Consider the following 16,393-nt stretch of genomic DNA (forward strand, 5'->3'; position numbering starts at 1 on the left):
GAAAGAGAAGTCATCTCTGTACTTTTCAGTTCGCATTTCTCTAGGGAAGGGTGTGGGAACCTTTTCCTTTTCCTTTGCATATCCGTTCCAGGAATCTGCTCGGACCTATTGGTGAGTGGGTCTTTTCTTATTGATTTGTAAAACCTCTTTATTACTAAACTCCTTATTATTGATCTTATTGAGACTGGCCCTTTGTGGTACGAGTTCCAGGCACATCCTCCCAGTTCACTTCTGTGTGACTTTGCTTCCCAAGTTTGCTCTGCAGAAAGTGTTGATTTTCACCTAAATGAATCTCTCAGTCTTGCCTCTAAAATCTTCTGGGCTTTGAGTCTCATTTAGAAAAGCCTTCGCTTCCCCAAGACTCTGACCCCAAGAACCCCGCCCCCCTCAATTTTCTTCTAGTTCCTTTACCGTGACCTTTTTACGCTGAAATCCTCAATCTGTTTGGCCTACCCCGGTGTAGAGGGCGGAGTCAGTCCCGCGCACCGACGTGAATCGCCCCCTTATAGTGCACGAAAAGCCCATGTGTACGAGGCAGCGTTTCATCTTCCCAGAAAAGTGTGTTTGTACACACGCTCGTGGCGGCTTTGTGGTGTGATGGAGCGGGAGGCCCGGCCAGGAGAGTCCGGCTGTGTCAGGCGCACAACCGGGCCTACGGCGGAGGCAGGAACTGGCGCAGGACTCGCGGGGCGGCAGGGACGAGGCTCGTCCCGCGGCGCCTGGCCCACGATGCACTGATCACGCAGACACTCGAGTCCCGTGGACCCTCTCAGTGCCTCCAGGAAGCATTTAGGGCGCTTTGCGCGTCCCCCGCCGCCTCCGATCTCCTGCGTGTTCCAGTTGGCGCCCCCCATTCCCCCTTGGTTCCACGTTCCCCGCGCGCGCCACTCGGTCCCGTGCCGCCGCTCCTCCCCCAACTGCCCCCGATCCCACGTCCCCCGCGCGCCCCACTCGGTCCCACGCCGCCCCTCCGCCTCCCACTGCCCCCGGTCCCACGTCCCCTGCGCGCCCCACTCGGTCCCGCGCCACCGCTCCGCCCCTCATTGCCCCTGGGTCACACTTCCCCAGCGTGTACCACATAACCTTCCATCTTATCCCGTCCTGCATCCCCCGACCTGCGCTCGCGGTCCCCGGTCGGCGTTCCCCCTCGGTCCGCAACCTCGCTGAGACCCATTTTCCTCGCTCACCCCCTCAGTCCCCACGTCATCCTCGTCCGCGCCGCCCCGTCGCCCGCCCCGCGTCCTCCTTCTGACCCCGGTCCCCGCGCGCCCCCGTGCCCCTCGCTCGGCGGTCCCCGCGCCCTGCGCCCTTCTCCCGCCCGGCTCGCGGCGGGGCGGGGCCTCGCAGGCGGAAGTGCCCGGGGCGCCGGCAGCTGGGACCGGCCGGGACGATGGGAGCCCCAGGCAGAGGCGGCGGCGGCGGGGGCCGCAGTGGCGGCGGGGGCTGCCCGGGCGGCGGCGGGGGCGGGCAGCCGGGGACGCGGTCCGGGTAGCGCCGGGCCGAGCGCGGAGCCATGGGCCGGGCTGGGACCGGGACCGGGGGCGCGGCAGTGGCGGTGGCAGTGGCGGGGCCGCTGCTGCTGCTGCTGCTGCTCGCTCGGCCCCCGCCTGGCGCCGCCGGCGACAGCCAGAAGGGCGGTGAGTGAGCGCGGACCCGCGGGCGCCATCCCGGGGGCGCGGGCTGTGGGGCAGAGCGGGGAGCGGCTGGGGGGCGGGGCCGGGATTGTGACTCACCTGGGGGCACCTGTGCGCTCACTTGGCGCGGGCGCAAGGCCCAGGGCCCAGGTCTCCACCCTCAGCTGGGGGCGCAGGGCAGCCCCTTGCGGGTCGCCTGGGATCCGAAAGGTCGGAGGAGAAAGGATACCCGCGACCCCTCCTCTGTCCCCAGGACCTGGTTCGGCCAGACCGGCCCCTTGGCGCGTGCCCCCCCTTCCATCCTCCTCCTCCCAAGGCGCTCAGGTCGGGCAAGACCGTCGCGCGCCGAGACGTGGAGAGGAGGGGGCCGAGGAGGACTCATCTGGGACTGGGGCTTCAAGGCTCCCTGGGAAGAAGAGTAGGGCAGTGGGATTCCAGGGCTCCCACCTGGTCTGGGAGAGGGAGTTGGGAGAAAGTTGCTTATATCCTGGTGCCGGCGCCCAGGTAGGGGTCATGTGTCCACCCCTCCTGCAGTGACCACCAACCCTGGTGCAGTCACTTTCAGCAGCTGGCCTTGCTTCTTGGAGGCTGGACTCCCAAGTGGCCCTGAGGAGTCTGGAGGCCAGGGTAGTTCTGAGGCAACGGGAACTTCTGTGGTGTCCAGAACTTCCTGCCCTCCCTTCGCGTTTCTGCTCCCTGAGAGTCCCCACCCAGGACCGTGGCCTAAGGAGGTGGCTAGACCAGGAGGGGCTGCCCCTTGGGGTTCTGCCCGGGGCTGGGACACCTCAGGTACTTAGTAGCATCCTGACTCCTGTGGTCTGGAACTTCCTGGGGGCCATGTGGCCAGGCTGGCAGGGTTGGGAGGGCCCAGATAACCCCCTGGGCAGCTCATCCCGCAAGCCTGGGGTTTGCTTCCTCCACTTCCCAGCTCCCAGCCCCTCCCCCCTTCTCGGAAATCTTGCTCCTCCGAGCTCCTGTTTCTCTGAGGGCTGTGCCTCTGGTTTCTGAGCTTGGCACAGCTTGAAATGAAAGGCTGTTTCCCGAGATCAGCTCCTGATTAAATTGGTCCGTTGGATACCGACACCCTTACTTTCTCCTTTTTCTCCATCCTGGGGAGCAGGGCTGGGTGAGGGGTCACTGGTGGGGGGTTTATGGAGGTAGGAAACCTGGGGCAGCCCCCACCTCCCAGGCCTGCTGCAGGGCAGGCAGCTGTGTGGGTCTGTGGGTGGGCAGGGTCCCTGACCGGCTGCCTGTCCTGGTTTGGAGGGTGTGGGACAGGGTGCCCTCACTCAGGTTTGCAGGACAGGCTCTGGGACTTTCTCTCTCTTCCCCCAACCCTGTGTTCTTGGCGGGGGCTGGGGGCAGGGTGGAGGTGCACATGGCTGGTGCTTCCTGATATCAGAGATGTGACCTCCATCCCGCTCAGACTGGTGTGCTAATGGCTGAGTACGTTCACCGAGATAGTGTGGGCGTCTTGGGCAGGAAGATTGGGCTGCAGAGCTGGTGTGGGGGTGCTGGAGGGGCTGTGTAGCCCTGGGAGTGGAGGACCACTGGGTCTTAGGGTGACCTTGAGCAGTTCTCTTATCTCTTGTTCACCTACTGAAACTTCACAGCTGAGCTGGGTGCCAGGTGTCCTCAGGCTGGTTCTCCAGGGCTGGCTGGGACGCACACTGCAGCGTGACCTCCCGTGCCCAGCCCCATCCAGAGGCTGGGTGCCCGGATGGCTGGCTGTTTCTCGGAGGCCCCGTGGTCCTGAGGTGGTAGGGGCTGTCCTGCCTCAGCTCCCAGCTCCTTTAGGGTTTTGGGCCCTTGCCATCACATTGTCCAGGGGCTGCAGCAGCCTCAGGGGAAAGTTTGTGTAATTCAGTGGCTTCTAGGCTTCTAGCACTCAGGCTGTGGCACTGGCCTGGTCGTGGACCCCGTGGCCAGTTGACACCTGGAAAGCCTGGAATGCGTCCCACGTGGAAGCCACCCCCCTGCCCCCATGCCTGCTCAGCCTGGCTTTGCAATTGGGTTGTTATTTTTTTTCAAGGTGCCTCCATGGGAAGGTCAGGAGGCCGGCAGGGGAGCCAGCTCATGCAGCTCCCTTACCTGCTCACCGGCTCACCTGGAGGGGCCCTGGGCCTGCTGCCAGGGTGGTGGGAGCCAGTGGGCAGAGGGAGGCACCCAGCTAGAAGGAGTAAGGCCTCGCCCTGCTGTGTCCACAGCGAGTTCTTCCTGGAGCACTTTAACCTCCACTAACCTTGGAGGGAGGGGCATCGGAAGGGAGGTGCTGTCCACCTCAGCCAACTTTTGAAGAAGCTGGGACCCAGAGAGGGGAAGGGACACCCAAGGTCACACGGGGCAGGAGGCCTGAGCTGGCTCTGGGGTGGGGCTCCCTGCCATCCAGCCCAGGCACCTTGTGGCCAGACCCTAGGCCTGGCTGGCCACCCCTGGGGGCACAGAGAGCACCCAGGATGTGCCTGTCCTGTGGGGACCCCAAGAGGGAGGTCCTGGGTGGGCACCCTCACCCACCCACTCATGGGGTAGGTGATTACACAGTAGGACCTGGACACACGCTCCAGTGGGGGGGGTGCCCCGGTCAGTGCATACTCCCAGGAGGAGCCTAATCCAGGGTGGGGCCTCAGGCCTCAGCTGAGTCCTAGACCCTCGGAGCTGGTCCAGGAAAGGCCGGTGTGACAGGGGATGAGCAGCAAGGGCAAACTTTTGGAGTGTGTGGGGCAGGGAGCTGGGGAGCCATGATGCGGGGGCCTGAGAGCTGCTCCAAGGACTGGGGCCTGCGGGGGCCCCAGGTTGGGGCCATGGACCGTTTGTCTGCCGTGGGCCCCTACCTCATCCTTGTGCCACCTTGCATGGTCATGTGCTCACTGGAGTATGGGGACTAGCTGTCTCCTTGTCCTCATGGCTGGCCAGGCTTCCAGCCTGAGGTCCCATGCCCCCAAGTTCTCTGCTTGCCACCTCTCCGGGTGAGGGGGTCTCAGGCTCAGGTGGGGGCTGTGTCCCAGGCCATCACGGGCCTGAGCAGGCAGCCAGACTCCAGACCTGCCCCCTCGCCTGTCAAGTGGAACCATTTGCCACAAACAACTGCCAGGGGCTAGAGAGGGACAGTGACCTTTGCCAAGGTCAAAGTGGGCATGCTGGGCATCCCAGGGACTCCAGACCTGCCCACCATGGCTTCCCTCGTCCTTTCTGGGGCCATGGCAGGGCAGAAGGGCCTCCTGATTTCTCTGTCTGTCCCCCATGTGGAGGTGGCTGCCTCGGGCGTCCCTGGCCTGGCTGACGATACCTTCTCCCCACAGACGTTAGGCTGGTGTCCGAGCAGTTCTCGCAGTCCCCACAGAAGCTGTCTTTCTACAGCTGGTATGGCAGCGCCAGACTCTTCCATTTCCGGGTGCCCCCAGATGCCGTGCTGCTGCGCTGGCTGCTCCAAGTGTCCTGGGGCAGCAGCCCCACCTGCACCAATGTGGAGATCACTGTGTAGGTGCCCGCCCACCGCCAGAGCCCAGCCCAAGGCCCACATCTGACCACATCTGACCTGCCCTGCTCATCCCACCTCCAGGTACTTCCGTTATGGTGCCCCTCCTGTCATCAACCCACTGGGCACCAGCTTCCCCGCCAACACCTCCGTGCAGCCCTCCTTCTTCATCAAGATGCTACAGAGCAACGCCTCCGTCAACATCTCCCACCCAGCACCAGGGGACTGGTTTGTGGTTGCCCACCTGCCTCCCTCATCCCAGAAGATTGAGGTGAAGGTGAGGAGGGCTGTCTCCAAGGATGGGGGGCCACGAGTTCACCTTCTCAGGGCAGAACTGCCCTAGGCTCTGCTGCCCAGCTCTGCTCCAGCCCTCTCCCCCCATGCCCGGGCTCCCTGCTCCAGCCCTGTCCCCCCCGCCCGGGCTCCCTGGTCCTGCCCCCCACAGGCCTGACTCTAGTCATAATCCCCCCATGCTGGCTTTCTCTTCTCCCCCAGGACTTTGTTCCCACCTGTGCCTACGTCTTCCAGCCTGACATGCTGGTTGTGCGGGTGGTCGAAGTCTCTGTCCTGGAGCCCGACGTGCCCCTTCCACAGAACCTCCTCTCCCACCCCAGCTACCTCAAGTGAGTGGGGCCTTGGGGGAGGCCCAGCCTCTGGGTTTGGTGGAATGGGTGGTACGGCTGTCCGAATCGTGCGGGTGAGAAAGCTGGGGCCTGGGTCTCAGGATGGCACTGGGAAGTGGGGCCCAGCCCCCTTTGGCCACCACCCTGAGTGTCAATGATGGGGGTTGGTGGAGCCTAAGTGAGACCCCTTTGCCTGCAGGATCTTTGTCCCCAAGTACACCCAGGAGCTTCGGCTGGAGCTGCAGGGCTGTGTGTCCAACGGGAGCTTAGGGTGCCCCGTGCGCCTCACAGTGGGCTCGGCTACCCTGCCCAGCAACTTCCAGAAGGTGCTCACCTGCACTGGCCCCACCCAGGCCTGCCGCCTGCTGCTGCCTTCACCACCGTGGGACCGATGGTTGCAAGTGACGGCCAAGAGCCTGGCGGGGCCCCATGTGTCAGTGGCTTTCAGCGCCGTAGCTGCCCTCACAGGTGGGCTGCATGGGGAGGGCAGGGTGGGGGTAGCTCTGCTCCCTGCCCTTGACCCCCAGGCCTTCCTCCAGCTGAGCCCCTTGTCCTCCTGACAGCCTGCAGGGTATGGAATATGAATGTCCAGCCCCTTTTGCCAAGCAGCCTGAACCAGAGCTGCAACATCTCCACTGGTCTGATGTCCCCAAGCCCCAGCTACCAGGACCAGGGCAGGAACAGCAGACTGGGCAATGGTCCCTTCTGCCTCATGAGCTACGCGGTCACACGCGAAGACGTGGATGTGGTGTCTGTGCGCTTCCGGCCCTTGGACAGGGTCTTGGTGCTGGTGCAGTCGGACACACCCTCGGTCATGCAGCTGTACCTCAACACAGGCATGGACAGTGGGGGCTCCCTCACCATCTCCCTGTGGGCCAACCAGGTACTTTGTCTGCAAGTACCTTGTGGCCCGGCTCAGCTTGGCTTGGGGCTCGAGGCTCAGATCAGCCTGGGCTGAGTGACGTTGCTCAGGCCTTCCCGCTCTGACTTTGGCACAGAGGCTGGGTCTAGGTGGCCTTTCAGGCGGCAAAGTGACCCCAGCAGGCATTGGGTCAGAACAGGGCTTCCATTTGCAGAATGCAAGGCCTGTTCTCTGGGGCAGCAGATCCCTGCCCACAGGCCCAGGGCTGTAGCTGAGGAAGTGGGGCTTTGGGGAGATCAGAGGCTGGATGTCCCCAGACCTGGAGGGGAAGGCTCCCAGGCAGGTCCTGGGCCAGTGGGAGCCACAGAGAATGGCACCGAGTACCACACTAAGTGGGAATGTAGGGCAGACGCTGGTCCTGCGTCTCTGGGCAGCTGCGCTGGGCTGGGACTGATGCCACATGGCCTCTCCTTCCAGAGTTTGATTACCAAGAACTCCTGGGTAGTGGCCTGTGTGAATGCTGCCTCGCCCTTCCTCAGCTTCAACACTTCACTTAACTGCACCACAGGTATGGGCAGGCAGCGTCTGGCCAAGTGACCCCAGCCAGCTGCTCTGGCCACGCCTAACAGGCCTTCCTCTCCCCCGCAGCCTTCTTCCAGGGCTACCCCCTGTTTCTGAGCGCCTCGTCTCGGGAGGCCAACCTCATCATCCCTTACCCAGAGACAGACACCTGGTACCTCTCCCTGCAGCTCGTGTGCCCTGAGAGTCCTGAGTGAGTAAACTTCCGGGCTGGGCAGTGGGCGGGGGGTGGGCACCCAGGGCTGCTGGCTGGGGGCGGGTGGCTGGATCACTGCGTTCAGGACCATGGACGGGGCTGCCTGCTTCCTAGTTTGGGAGCAACCCACTTCCCACAAGGCACGCAGGGTCAGTTGTCTTCCTGGGAAGTTACGAAGGATTCCCCTTCTCTACCTAGCCACCCCTCCCGAGGCAGCCCTGGGAGCCAGGACACAGGCGAGGGGGACGGGCCCAGGACACAGCCCTAGACAGACTGGGACTCAGGGCAGGGCAAGGGGGAAGGGGCATCTTGGCCTTGGCAGAGCTCACGGTTCCTGTCCTCCAGGGCTTGGGCCTGGGGCCTCAGTTCTGGGTTCACGTGTCCAAGAGCCTGCGGGAGCACTGGCGAGGGGCTGGCCAGCACGCCTCAGCAGCCAGTCTCCCTGTGCCCCTTCCTTGCAGGGAGTGTGTGGAGGCTGTGGTCTTCGTGGAAAGCGCCTTGTCCTTGGTGCCCTGCCTGCACGACTGTGGACCTTACGGCCAGTGTCTCCTGCTGCGCAGACACGGCTACCTGTATGCGGGCTGCAGCTGTAAGGCAGGTGAGGGCCGGGCCCGGAGGCCTCCGGACTCTCCTGCCCTTGGCTTCCCAGCCCTGTGCCTTCCTCTGGGACACATCGCAGCTCTGCCGAGGCTGAAGAGTGCCTGCAGAGCAAGGGCAGATGCCTCTCCTCGCTCACCATGCCTCCCAATTCCCCACGCAGCCCAGAGAGGCACCCCAGAGATGGCACTGCCTCCTGACCTTGGCCTACCACCCACTCCTGCCCACAGCTGCCCACGCCTGCCCCATACCCGCCTATACCTGCCCTCACCAGCCCACACCTGCTCCACACCTGCCTACATCTACTCACACCTGCCCACCCCTGCCCCATACCTGTCTACATCTGTCCCACACCTGCCTACACTTGCCTACGCCTGCCTCATACCTGTCTACACCTGCCCACACCTACCCTCACCTGTCCTCACCAGCCCACACATGCTCCACACCTGCCTACATCTAACCGCACCTATCCCACATCTGCCTACACCTGCCCACACCTGCCCCATACCTGTCTACACTTGCCCACACCAGTCTACACCTACCCTCACCTGTCCACACCTGCCTACATCTACCCATGCCTGTCCCACACCAGCCTATACCTACCCACATGAGCCCCACACCTGCCCACACCTGTCCCAGACCATCCCAGCGCCTCTGGTGAGGAAGGGGCTTCTCTGCAGGGCCCTGGGTGAGTAGTGAGCCCTGAGGTTCAGAAGTGCCCCCACCGAGGCTGGCCTGGGTTTCCCAGCCTCAGCCCCTTCGATGTCGCGTCGGCCCACAGGCTGGCGTGGGTGGAGCTGTACGGACAACAGCACTGCACAGACTGTGGCCCAGCAGAAGGCAGCTGCGCTCCTGCTCACCCTCAGCAACCTCCTGTTCCTGGCTCCCATCGCCGTCTCTGTGTACCGGTCCCTCCTGGTGGAGGCTGCCGTCTACACCTACACCATGTTCTTCTCCACGGTAGGCCTGCCCCGCTCCCGTGGGAACTCGTGGGAGGTCTGGGCCTCCACTCATTGTCCTGCTCCGCAGTTCTACCACGCCTGCGACCAGCCAGGGGAGGCCGTGCTGTGCATCCTCAACTATGACACCCTGCAGTACTGCGACTTCCTGGGCTCCGGAGTGTCCATGTGGGTCACCATCCTCTGCATGGCGCGGCTAAAGGCAGCCCTGAAATATGTGAGTCACCTCCTGACACCCCCGGTCTGGGCTCTGGGGGAGCAGAGGCCCTTGCATGCAGCATGTCGAGGGAGAGACCAGAAAGAGGGTCTGGTTGCTGCCCTTAGAGACCTCCTGTCTCTCATGATGACCAGTCTCCTGCTGGAAGAGCTGCTGCCAGCTGGGAAGGGACTGTGCTGGTTGCTGGAGGATGCCAGGAAAGGAAGGTGGTGGGCAGGGTTAGGTGAGGCTCCCCCATCCTGTCTGTCTCATGGGGCGGCAACCCTAGGCCGCACCTCCCCAGATGTGCTCCTAGCGTCCCTCGTGCTGAGGATGCTTTGGGGACTTTTCTGCCTCAGCGCGGCCTGGCCAATGGGGATGTGTGCCCTGGTGCCCCACTGGGCTAACTTTTTGCCTCAGAAATTCACCTGTGGACAGATGAGTGCGAGTAACAGGTACAGGCAGTGCAGAAGCTGGATGAGGGGCGCCTCCCTCCCAGCCGGCAGGGCAGGATGGAGTGTGCTGGCAGCTCCAAGGGGCGGGCAGAGGTGATGGGCGCAGTGAGGGACAGCAGGATGACTGGCGTGCCCAGGCCACCTCCTCCTGTTGGACCTCGTGCCGTCACGGACGACCCTGGCCCAGGGCTCCTGTGACCCTGCGGTCGTGCCTGTGTTTTGCCCAGGTGCTGTATCTCCTGGGCACGCTGGTCTTCGCCATGTCCCTGCAGCTGGACCGCAGGGGGGCCTGGAACACGATGGGGCCCTGCCTCTTTGCCTTTGTGGTCATGGTCACCATGTGGGTAAGGAGCTGGGCAGGCCAGTGCTCCTGCCCAGACCCTCGCCCCAGGGGTTGGGATAAGAGAGCGTGGGCTCCTCACGGACCCCCACTCTGGGAAGAGAGAGTCTGGCCCCTCGTTCTGGCCATGTTTCTGGGTGGGTCCCTGGGAGCTGTGGCTGCAGCACCCTGTGCCAACGCGTACATGGCGGTTCTCTCCAGGTGTACCGCTGCGGGCACCGGCGTCAGTGCTACCCCACCTCCTGGCAGCGTTGGGTGTTCTACCTCCTGCCTGGCATCTCCATGGCCACTGTGGCCCTCGCCATCTACACCTCCATGATGACCAGCGACAACTATTACTACACCCATAGCATCTGGCACATGCTGCTGGCAGGGAGCGCAGCGTTCCTGCTGCCACCTCGTGACAAGCACACCGAGCCCTGGGCCTGCTCCAAAAAGCTCACCTGCCACTATCAGATCTGCAAGAACCACCGGGAAGAGCTGTACACAGTGACGTGACATGGCCAGCTCGGGGACGCCTGCAGCTTTGATGATGACCTCTCTAGCCAGGGGCAGAACCAAGGGAGAGGGACCCTATCCAGATCAATTTCCACCTGAATAAAATTGACCTGCACACCTTTTTGATTCCTCCTCCTAAGGAGAGGACCACACCCTCAAACTCTCTTGTGCTGCGGCTGACTCGGCCCCTCTGCAGGTCCCAGCTGGTGTCTGCAGTGGCCTTTGGGGCCTAGGCTTGGCTGCCTGGAGACCACAGGGACTGTGCAGGGCAGGCTCTGTGTTCTGCTGGCCTGGGGATGGTTGGAGATGTGGAAAAAGGTTTCCCTATGGCCTTGTTCCTCTGAGAAGCTGCGACATGAGACCTGGCGGACAGGGGAGGCCTGAGCCCAGCTCCCATGGGCCCCTGCCCCTGAGGCTGTTGGCTGTGCCCTCCCTGCATCCCTGGCTCCCTGACACCGTGTGCCTCTGAATGCCAGTCTGCCTTGGGCATGGGAATACCCCCTGCTGACCCAGTTGCTGTGGGGAGGGTGACCATGCTCACCAGGGAACTAATGGGCACTGGGGGATGGATGAAGGGGCTAGCTCTCATGAGCGGCATACCAGAAGCTGGCCTCTGGCTGTCGTGCTCTGCCCCTCCCCTCCCTTTGGCTCTCAGATTTGGAGCTGCCGGCCTCTGAGAAGAGCTTCCTAGGGAGGGGGTTGCCAAGCCGCTCTGGGGGTGCTGGCACCACAGGGCGCGCCCTGCCCCAACTCTGTGTCCCCACACCTCTGGCTTCATGGGCCCCTGTCTGGGGAGCTTCCTCTTGAGTAGTTCCCAGGAGGAGACGTGATGTTGCCGCCCTGCAGGGGCCCACCCCGCGATGGGGAAAGAACCATCTCCCTCCTCTGTGGGAGAGGAGGGGGAGGGGTCCCAGCCCCCTAGAGGCGGTGCGCCGCGCATCCCCAAGGAGAGCGTGCGGGGGCTGCTGTCTGCGTGAGGGATGCGGGCGGGGTCAGGGGGGTCGCGGAGGCCCAGAATCCGGGCACTAGGCAAACCCTTCCCACCCCGCCCCACGTGGCCCTGGGGCTTCCCTGCTGGGTCCCGTCCAGGTTGTCGCCTCCCTGGACACCTGCCCCGCCCCCAGCCTCCATGCGCTTCGCCACCCCAAGCATTCTCTAGGCTTGTAAAGGGGATACATTTGTATATGGTGTTTTTGGGGTAAAACTTTTTAAGACATGAAGACATATTTTTCTGTAGCTGTGATTTCGCTGTAATTGATGAATTTAATATTCTACGGTGATATTTCAAGGCAGACGGTTTTCCGCACTGTTTCTGCCCTCCTCGGGGAGAAGGGCGGTGGGACCGCGGATGGCAAGCCCCCCCCCCCCCACGGCTAACGCTCGGGGACACGGGTCGCCCGGCCGACGGTGCCGGAGCGGTCGCCTCCCTCCGCAGGGCGGTGTCCAGATCCCCGAGCGCGGGGGGCGGGGCGAGGGGCGGGGCGAGGGCGGACGGACGGGCGTGGCAGCCAGTCGGCGGGGGGGCGGGGCCCGGGCACGCGGCGCGGCTTCCGGTTCCGGCGGGGCTCGGAGCTCGCCGAGGTAGGAGGCGCACTCAGCTGTGGGGTCCCGGGCTTTGGTTTGGGGGTGGGGGCCGGGGTCGGGGCCGCGCGGAGGGATGGGGTCGAGGGCCGGGCCGCGGCGTGACGGCCCGCTGCCTCCAGGCCGCCGCGATGCCCCTGCACAAGGTCCCGGTCCGCCTGTGGAAGCAGCTGCGGCTGCGGGAGGGCCTCTGCGCGCGCCTGCCGCAGCACTACCTGCGCTCCCTGGAGGAGGCGCGCACGCCCGCCCCCGTGCACTACAGGCCGCACGGGGCCAAGTTCAAGATCAGCCCCAAGAACGGGCAGCGGGAGCGCGTGGAGGACGTGCCCGTTCCCATCCACTACCCCCCGGAGTCCCAGCTGGGGCTCTGGGGCGGCGAGGGCTGGATCCTGGGCCACAGATACGTCAACAACGACAAGGTCGGTGAGCGGGCGCGCATCAGGGGGACTTCCCGGGCTTTGCTGCTCTGGGCTCTGTGCTGGCCTCCCGAGCTGCCTGGCGAGCATAACGGGCGCCGACCGGCCCTGGGGGGCTTAGAGTCTGGTGGAGACAGCTACATCCGAGGAGCGTGCAAAGGAGTGAAGCCACAGTGGGGTTGGGGGGAGGTTCAGCAAGTACAAAGGCCCTGGGGTGGCCGCCCAGATCAAATGTGAGGGTCTGCTGTCACCTGTCAGCTTGACTGGCCAGAGTTTGCCTGTTTGTCGTCACACTTGCAAGGCTGGCGCTGCCACCTCCTTGTCACGCTTAGGAAGGCTAGAGATTCACCTGGCAGCATGGCTCCTGTCTGTCCCCAACACCCTGCCCCCTCCGGTGGGAGCCTGGAGGGGCTGCTGAGCCCTCTGGGGCAGCCTTGTGTCTGAGCCCCCCAGGCTGCCGTCTCCCTCTGCCTCTGGCCCCTTGGCTCCTGGTTTGAAATGTGATGCCCTGTAGACTGTGGCATTAGGATCGTGTGTTTGGTGTGTCTGGAACACACGTGGGCAGCATGGGCAAGGCCTGGGGTGCCACGCTAACTGGGGGGAGGCTGACCTCTAGGTGGACGCCAGCTCCATGACCCGAGTCCGGGCAGCTGCCCTGGGCCTCCCTCGGGTCTGTCTGGAGAAGCAGCAGCACTTGTGAAGCCTCTTCTGCTCCCTCAGCTCTCGAAGAGGGTAAAGAAGGTGTGGAAGCCACAGCTGTTCCAGCGTGAGCTCTACAGTGAGATCCTGGACACGAAGTTCACTGTGACCGTGACCATGCGGACCCTGGACCTCATTGATGAGGCCTACGGGTTTGACTTCTACATCCTCAAGGCAAGTGGCCGCCCACGGCAGGGCCTTGTGACCGGTTAGAGACTCACGGGAGGCCAGGGCAGCACCACGGTGGCAGTGGAGGGTCACCCGTAAATGGCTGTTGGGGCCGTGCCTGTCTCCGGGCAGCCCCCGTGGGGACTTTCTGCTCCCAGGAGAGTCGGTCACTGTGGGCAGCCGTCTCGCCCTCGGGCCCGAGTGAGCCCTGCCGCGTCCCTCCCTGCTTCTGACTCTCCTCTATTCTGGTCTGAGTGCTGGGGCTGCCCTGCTGGCCTGACGTGCTCTGCTGGGCGGGCGGCGGGGAGGGCGGGCGGCCTGCTGGCAGCCCCTGGCCCCACACGCAGCCTCTCGCTAGACCCCGAAGGAGGACTTGTGCTCCAAGTTCGGGATGGACCTGAAGCGAGGGATGCTGCTGCGGCTTGCCCGACGGGACCCCCAGCTGCACCCGGACGACCCTGAGAGGAGGGCGGCCATCTACGACAAGTACAAGGTGAGGGCCGGGGCTTGTACCTCCTGCTCCTGTGGGCCCACCCGCTGGCTGCCCCGGCCTCACCGCTCGCCCTGTCTCTCCCGCCCAGGAGTTCGTCATCCCGGAGGCAGAGGCTGAGTGGGTTGGCCTGACGCTGGAGGAAGCTGTGGAGAAGCAGAGGCTTCTGGAAGAGAAGGTGAGCGTGTGTGAGCGCCAGCTGCCGTGTGCTCTTGGGTGGGGAAGTGTGCTACCCCGGGAGCCTGGGTGAGGGGCCACTGCCCCAGGTGGGCTTGGGGAGGAGCCCCCCCATAGCAGCCCGGCTGTAGCCACAGCCCTGTGGGGTCTGCACAGCTTGTTCCCTCTCCTCGAGGTCCTGACCCTCTCCTGCCTCCTTTGGCCAGCTTCATAGATTCTTAGACGAAAGACTTGGTGACAGGAATGGATTCTTGGCACCGGCGTTTTCCTTGGCCACTTGGTATCCCACAGGATCTTCGCGGTATTGAGTTGAGGCCTTTTTGGGTCTGGCCCTAGAAGGGTCTAGAGCCTGTGTTATCTGCGACCACAGGCCCCTAGGAGGGAAGTAGGGGCAGGCCCCTGATCCCTGTGTCCCCAAGGGAAGGTCGTCTCTGTTTCACGACGGGGCGCTGCTCTCAGGCCTGGGGGCTGGGGCGGCGAGTAGCCCTGCTTGACCCTGCGGCCAAGCCTGAGCGGCTCGGTCCTCTCCATGTTTGGCCCACAGCAGCTGGACTCCCGTCCGCCCCAGAATGCCTCACTGTGATCCGTCTCTCCCCAGGACCCGGTCCCTCTGTTCAAGGTCTACGTGGAGTCACTGATCAAGCAGCTTCAGCAGGAGGCACTGTCTGAGCCGGCAGTGGTGGGAAGAGACCAGCGAGAAGTGACCACGTAGTGTGCCGGGCCTGACAGCCAGGCTCAGCCCCAACCCCGTGCCCTGTAGCACCGTGGACACAGACCCTGTGGTGGTGGCGAGGGCCATTTGTGGGTGAACCTGTGCTTGTGTGTGCCGGCCATGCAGCTCCTGGAGTAGAGTGGGCTTTGTGAGGCCCTTTGGGGCCTCTTGTCTCAGGATCCTTAGAGCCCTGGGGCCTCTGTGCTGCCCCGCGGTCCCCCCTCCGTCCTGCAGCGGAGGCCCGGCCGAGGCAGGGTCACACACTTGGGGGGAAGCTTGAGTAAAGTCTGAGCCGGGCCGTGTGTGTGCTGCGTTGCTTGGAGGACTGAGCTCTCCCACGTAGTCCTTGACTGCGTCACCCTCTGCCCCAGACACTGTGGCCGCAGCTGAGATGGGTGGCGGTCCCCAGCTGAATGCTGACCAAGGTTTGTTTTGGTGATTTTCTTTCCTCTGGGAGAGAGTCCAGTGTAGTTGAAGGCATCCTGCGATAGAGCCCCCCTCCCATTGCACATCCTTGCATGTTCTGCAACATTCTGCAGGGCAGAGGCAGGGAGGCTGTGGCCTGGCTCTGGGAGTGACCGGGAGGTGTCCGTGCTCGTGTGCCCTTCAGGGTGGGAGCACCCCCAGTAGCTCTGGGCAGCCGTGGCAGCATCTTGCGGGGAAGGCCTTGAGTCAGGAGCCTCTATCAGCACCACCCTGTCACTGTCATGCCACGCGGACCTGCAGGCGTCCAACCTGGGTGCCCTGGTGGGCATGTGGGTCCTGGTAGGATACTGGGCAAGGCACCCTGAGGCCTTTTCTGCTCTGAGATCTAGGGGTGCTTTTGCCACTTCCCTGGCTCTTACGTGGAAGTCTTGAGCACTGAGACCCAACTGGGTCTCTGGGAGGACAGGGAGGGGTCTGCCTGCTCTGGTCCTGGCAGTTGACTGAGGGGTACTGGGCTCCTATCAGGGGCGCTATGGGAGTGACGATGTCTGGACGGTGCTCAGGGAGGCAGAGGCCAGAGGGAGCTGCAGCCAGGCAGTGGGCACGGCTGGGGCCGGAGGTCCCGGGGCTCCTAAGGAGGTCATTGAGGGGTGTGGCCTGCCTTGCCTGGGGGTAGTGCCCAGGGGTCTCTGTCCCCAGCTCCTCCAGGGGTGCCTGTGACCCCGCGTGTGCTGAAGCTTCCTGCACACGAGTGTTTTCTCATGTAATCCCTGCCTGGTGAACAGTTTTTAATTCTTAAAAAATTTTACCAAAAGCTGACAACACCCAGCTCTGCTCTGGTGGGCTGGCAAGTCCTAGCCACTTGTCCGAACGACAGCCTCTGGCTCCAGCCAGATCCGTGATGCTCTGGAGGGACCAGCCCTCCCTATGTTCACGTCCACATCATGCTTTTCATGTTAGCCCTGAACTGAGTCACACTCATGCCTCCGCAGCCCCTCAGCCTGTCACTTGGGACCCTGAGATGTGTACCCAGGACATGCCCCGTTCATGGACCTTGGGCCTCAGTTACCCTTGCTCACCTGCTCTCCCGGCCCCAACTGAGATCACTGGTTGAGGGGCTCCTGTGTCAGAACCCTCGGGCTCCCAGGGACCTGGGGCTGGCACAGGGTGAGTAGCTGGAGCAGGGAGGGGACTGGGCCTCCTGTGGGCCATGGTGGGGAGGGGGTAGACCCACGCCTCAGTCTGCCCATCAGCACTGGTGGGATGAGCGAGTGTCGGTCTTGCCCTGCCCTGACTCAGGCTGCCGCTCT

The 16,393-nt window shown here is 63.7% G+C and overlaps 2 protein-coding genes across 5 annotated transcripts; both read left to right on the top strand.

Moving 5' to 3' along the window:
• Positions 1 to 1,265: 1,265 nt before the first annotated feature.
• PGAP6 (post-GPI attachment to proteins 6) lies at positions 1,266 to 10,534 on the top strand. Of its 4 annotated transcripts, XM_070567237.1 has the most exons (13): positions 1,266 to 1,637; positions 4,934 to 5,111; positions 5,194 to 5,386; positions 5,605 to 5,732; positions 5,932 to 6,200; positions 6,296 to 6,615; positions 7,072 to 7,162; positions 7,243 to 7,366; positions 7,831 to 7,967; positions 8,748 to 8,926; positions 8,996 to 9,142; positions 9,804 to 9,920; positions 10,118 to 10,534. In XM_070567237.1, exons 1-13 carry the CDS (start codon positions 1,514 to 1,516, stop codon positions 10,412 to 10,414), a joined length of 2,304 nt encoding a protein of 767 aa, XP_070423338.1. In that variant the 5' UTR covers positions 1,266 to 1,513; the 3' UTR covers positions 10,415 to 10,534. The 4 variants fall into 4 exon arrangements, with proteins under 4 accessions (XP_070423338.1, XP_070423340.1, XP_070423339.1 ...); XM_070567239.1 differs by lacking the exon at positions 9,804 to 9,920 and having other exon boundaries at positions 1,385 to 1,637; XM_070567238.1 differs by lacking the exon at positions 8,748 to 8,926 and having other exon boundaries at positions 1,385 to 1,637; positions 8,931 to 9,142.
• A 1,369-nt stretch (positions 10,535 to 11,903) lies between these two features.
• Positions 11,904 to 14,955, top strand: MRPL28 (mitochondrial ribosomal protein L28). The gene is made up of 6 exons (XM_070567241.1): positions 11,904 to 11,995; positions 12,118 to 12,414; positions 13,132 to 13,284; positions 13,637 to 13,771; positions 13,860 to 13,946; positions 14,544 to 14,955. Exons 2-6 carry the CDS (start codon positions 12,127 to 12,129, stop codon positions 14,655 to 14,657), a joined length of 777 nt encoding a protein of 258 aa, XP_070423342.1. The 5' UTR covers positions 11,904 to 11,995; positions 12,118 to 12,126; the 3' UTR covers positions 14,658 to 14,955.
• Positions 14,956 to 16,393: the final 1,438 nt, after the last annotated feature.

This window comes from Equus przewalskii, chromosome 12 (genome assembly GCF_037783145.1).
Source record: "Equus przewalskii isolate Varuska chromosome 12, EquPr2, whole genome shotgun sequence".
Taxonomy (NCBI): Eukaryota; Metazoa; Chordata; class Mammalia; order Perissodactyla; family Equidae; genus Equus; species Equus przewalskii.

Bases quoted from the DNA above. Each gene is read 5' to 3' on its own strand.
- PGAP6 (XM_070567237.1), top strand. From the start codon at position 1,514: ATGGGCCGGGCTGGGACCGGGACCGGGGGCGCGGCAGTGGCGGTGGCA. The intron at 6,201-6,295 runs GTGGGCTGCATG...TCCTCCTGACAG, and splicing joins CGCCGTAGCTGCCCTCACAG to CCTGCAGGGTATGGAATATG. The intron at 9,143-9,803 runs GTGAGTCACCTC...TGTTTTGCCCAG, and splicing joins TAAAGGCAGCCCTGAAATAT to GTGCTGTATCTCCTGGGCAC.
- MRPL28 (XM_070567241.1), top strand. From the start codon at position 12,127: ATGCCCCTGCACAAGGTCCCGGTCCGCCTGTGGAAGCAGCTGCGGCTG. The intron at 12,415-13,131 runs GTCGGTGAGCGG...CTGCTCCCTCAG, and splicing joins GATACGTCAACAACGACAAG to CTCTCGAAGAGGGTAAAGAA. The intron at 13,947-14,543 runs GTGAGCGTGTGT...GTCTCTCCCCAG, and splicing joins AGAGGCTTCTGGAAGAGAAG to GACCCGGTCCCTCTGTTCAA.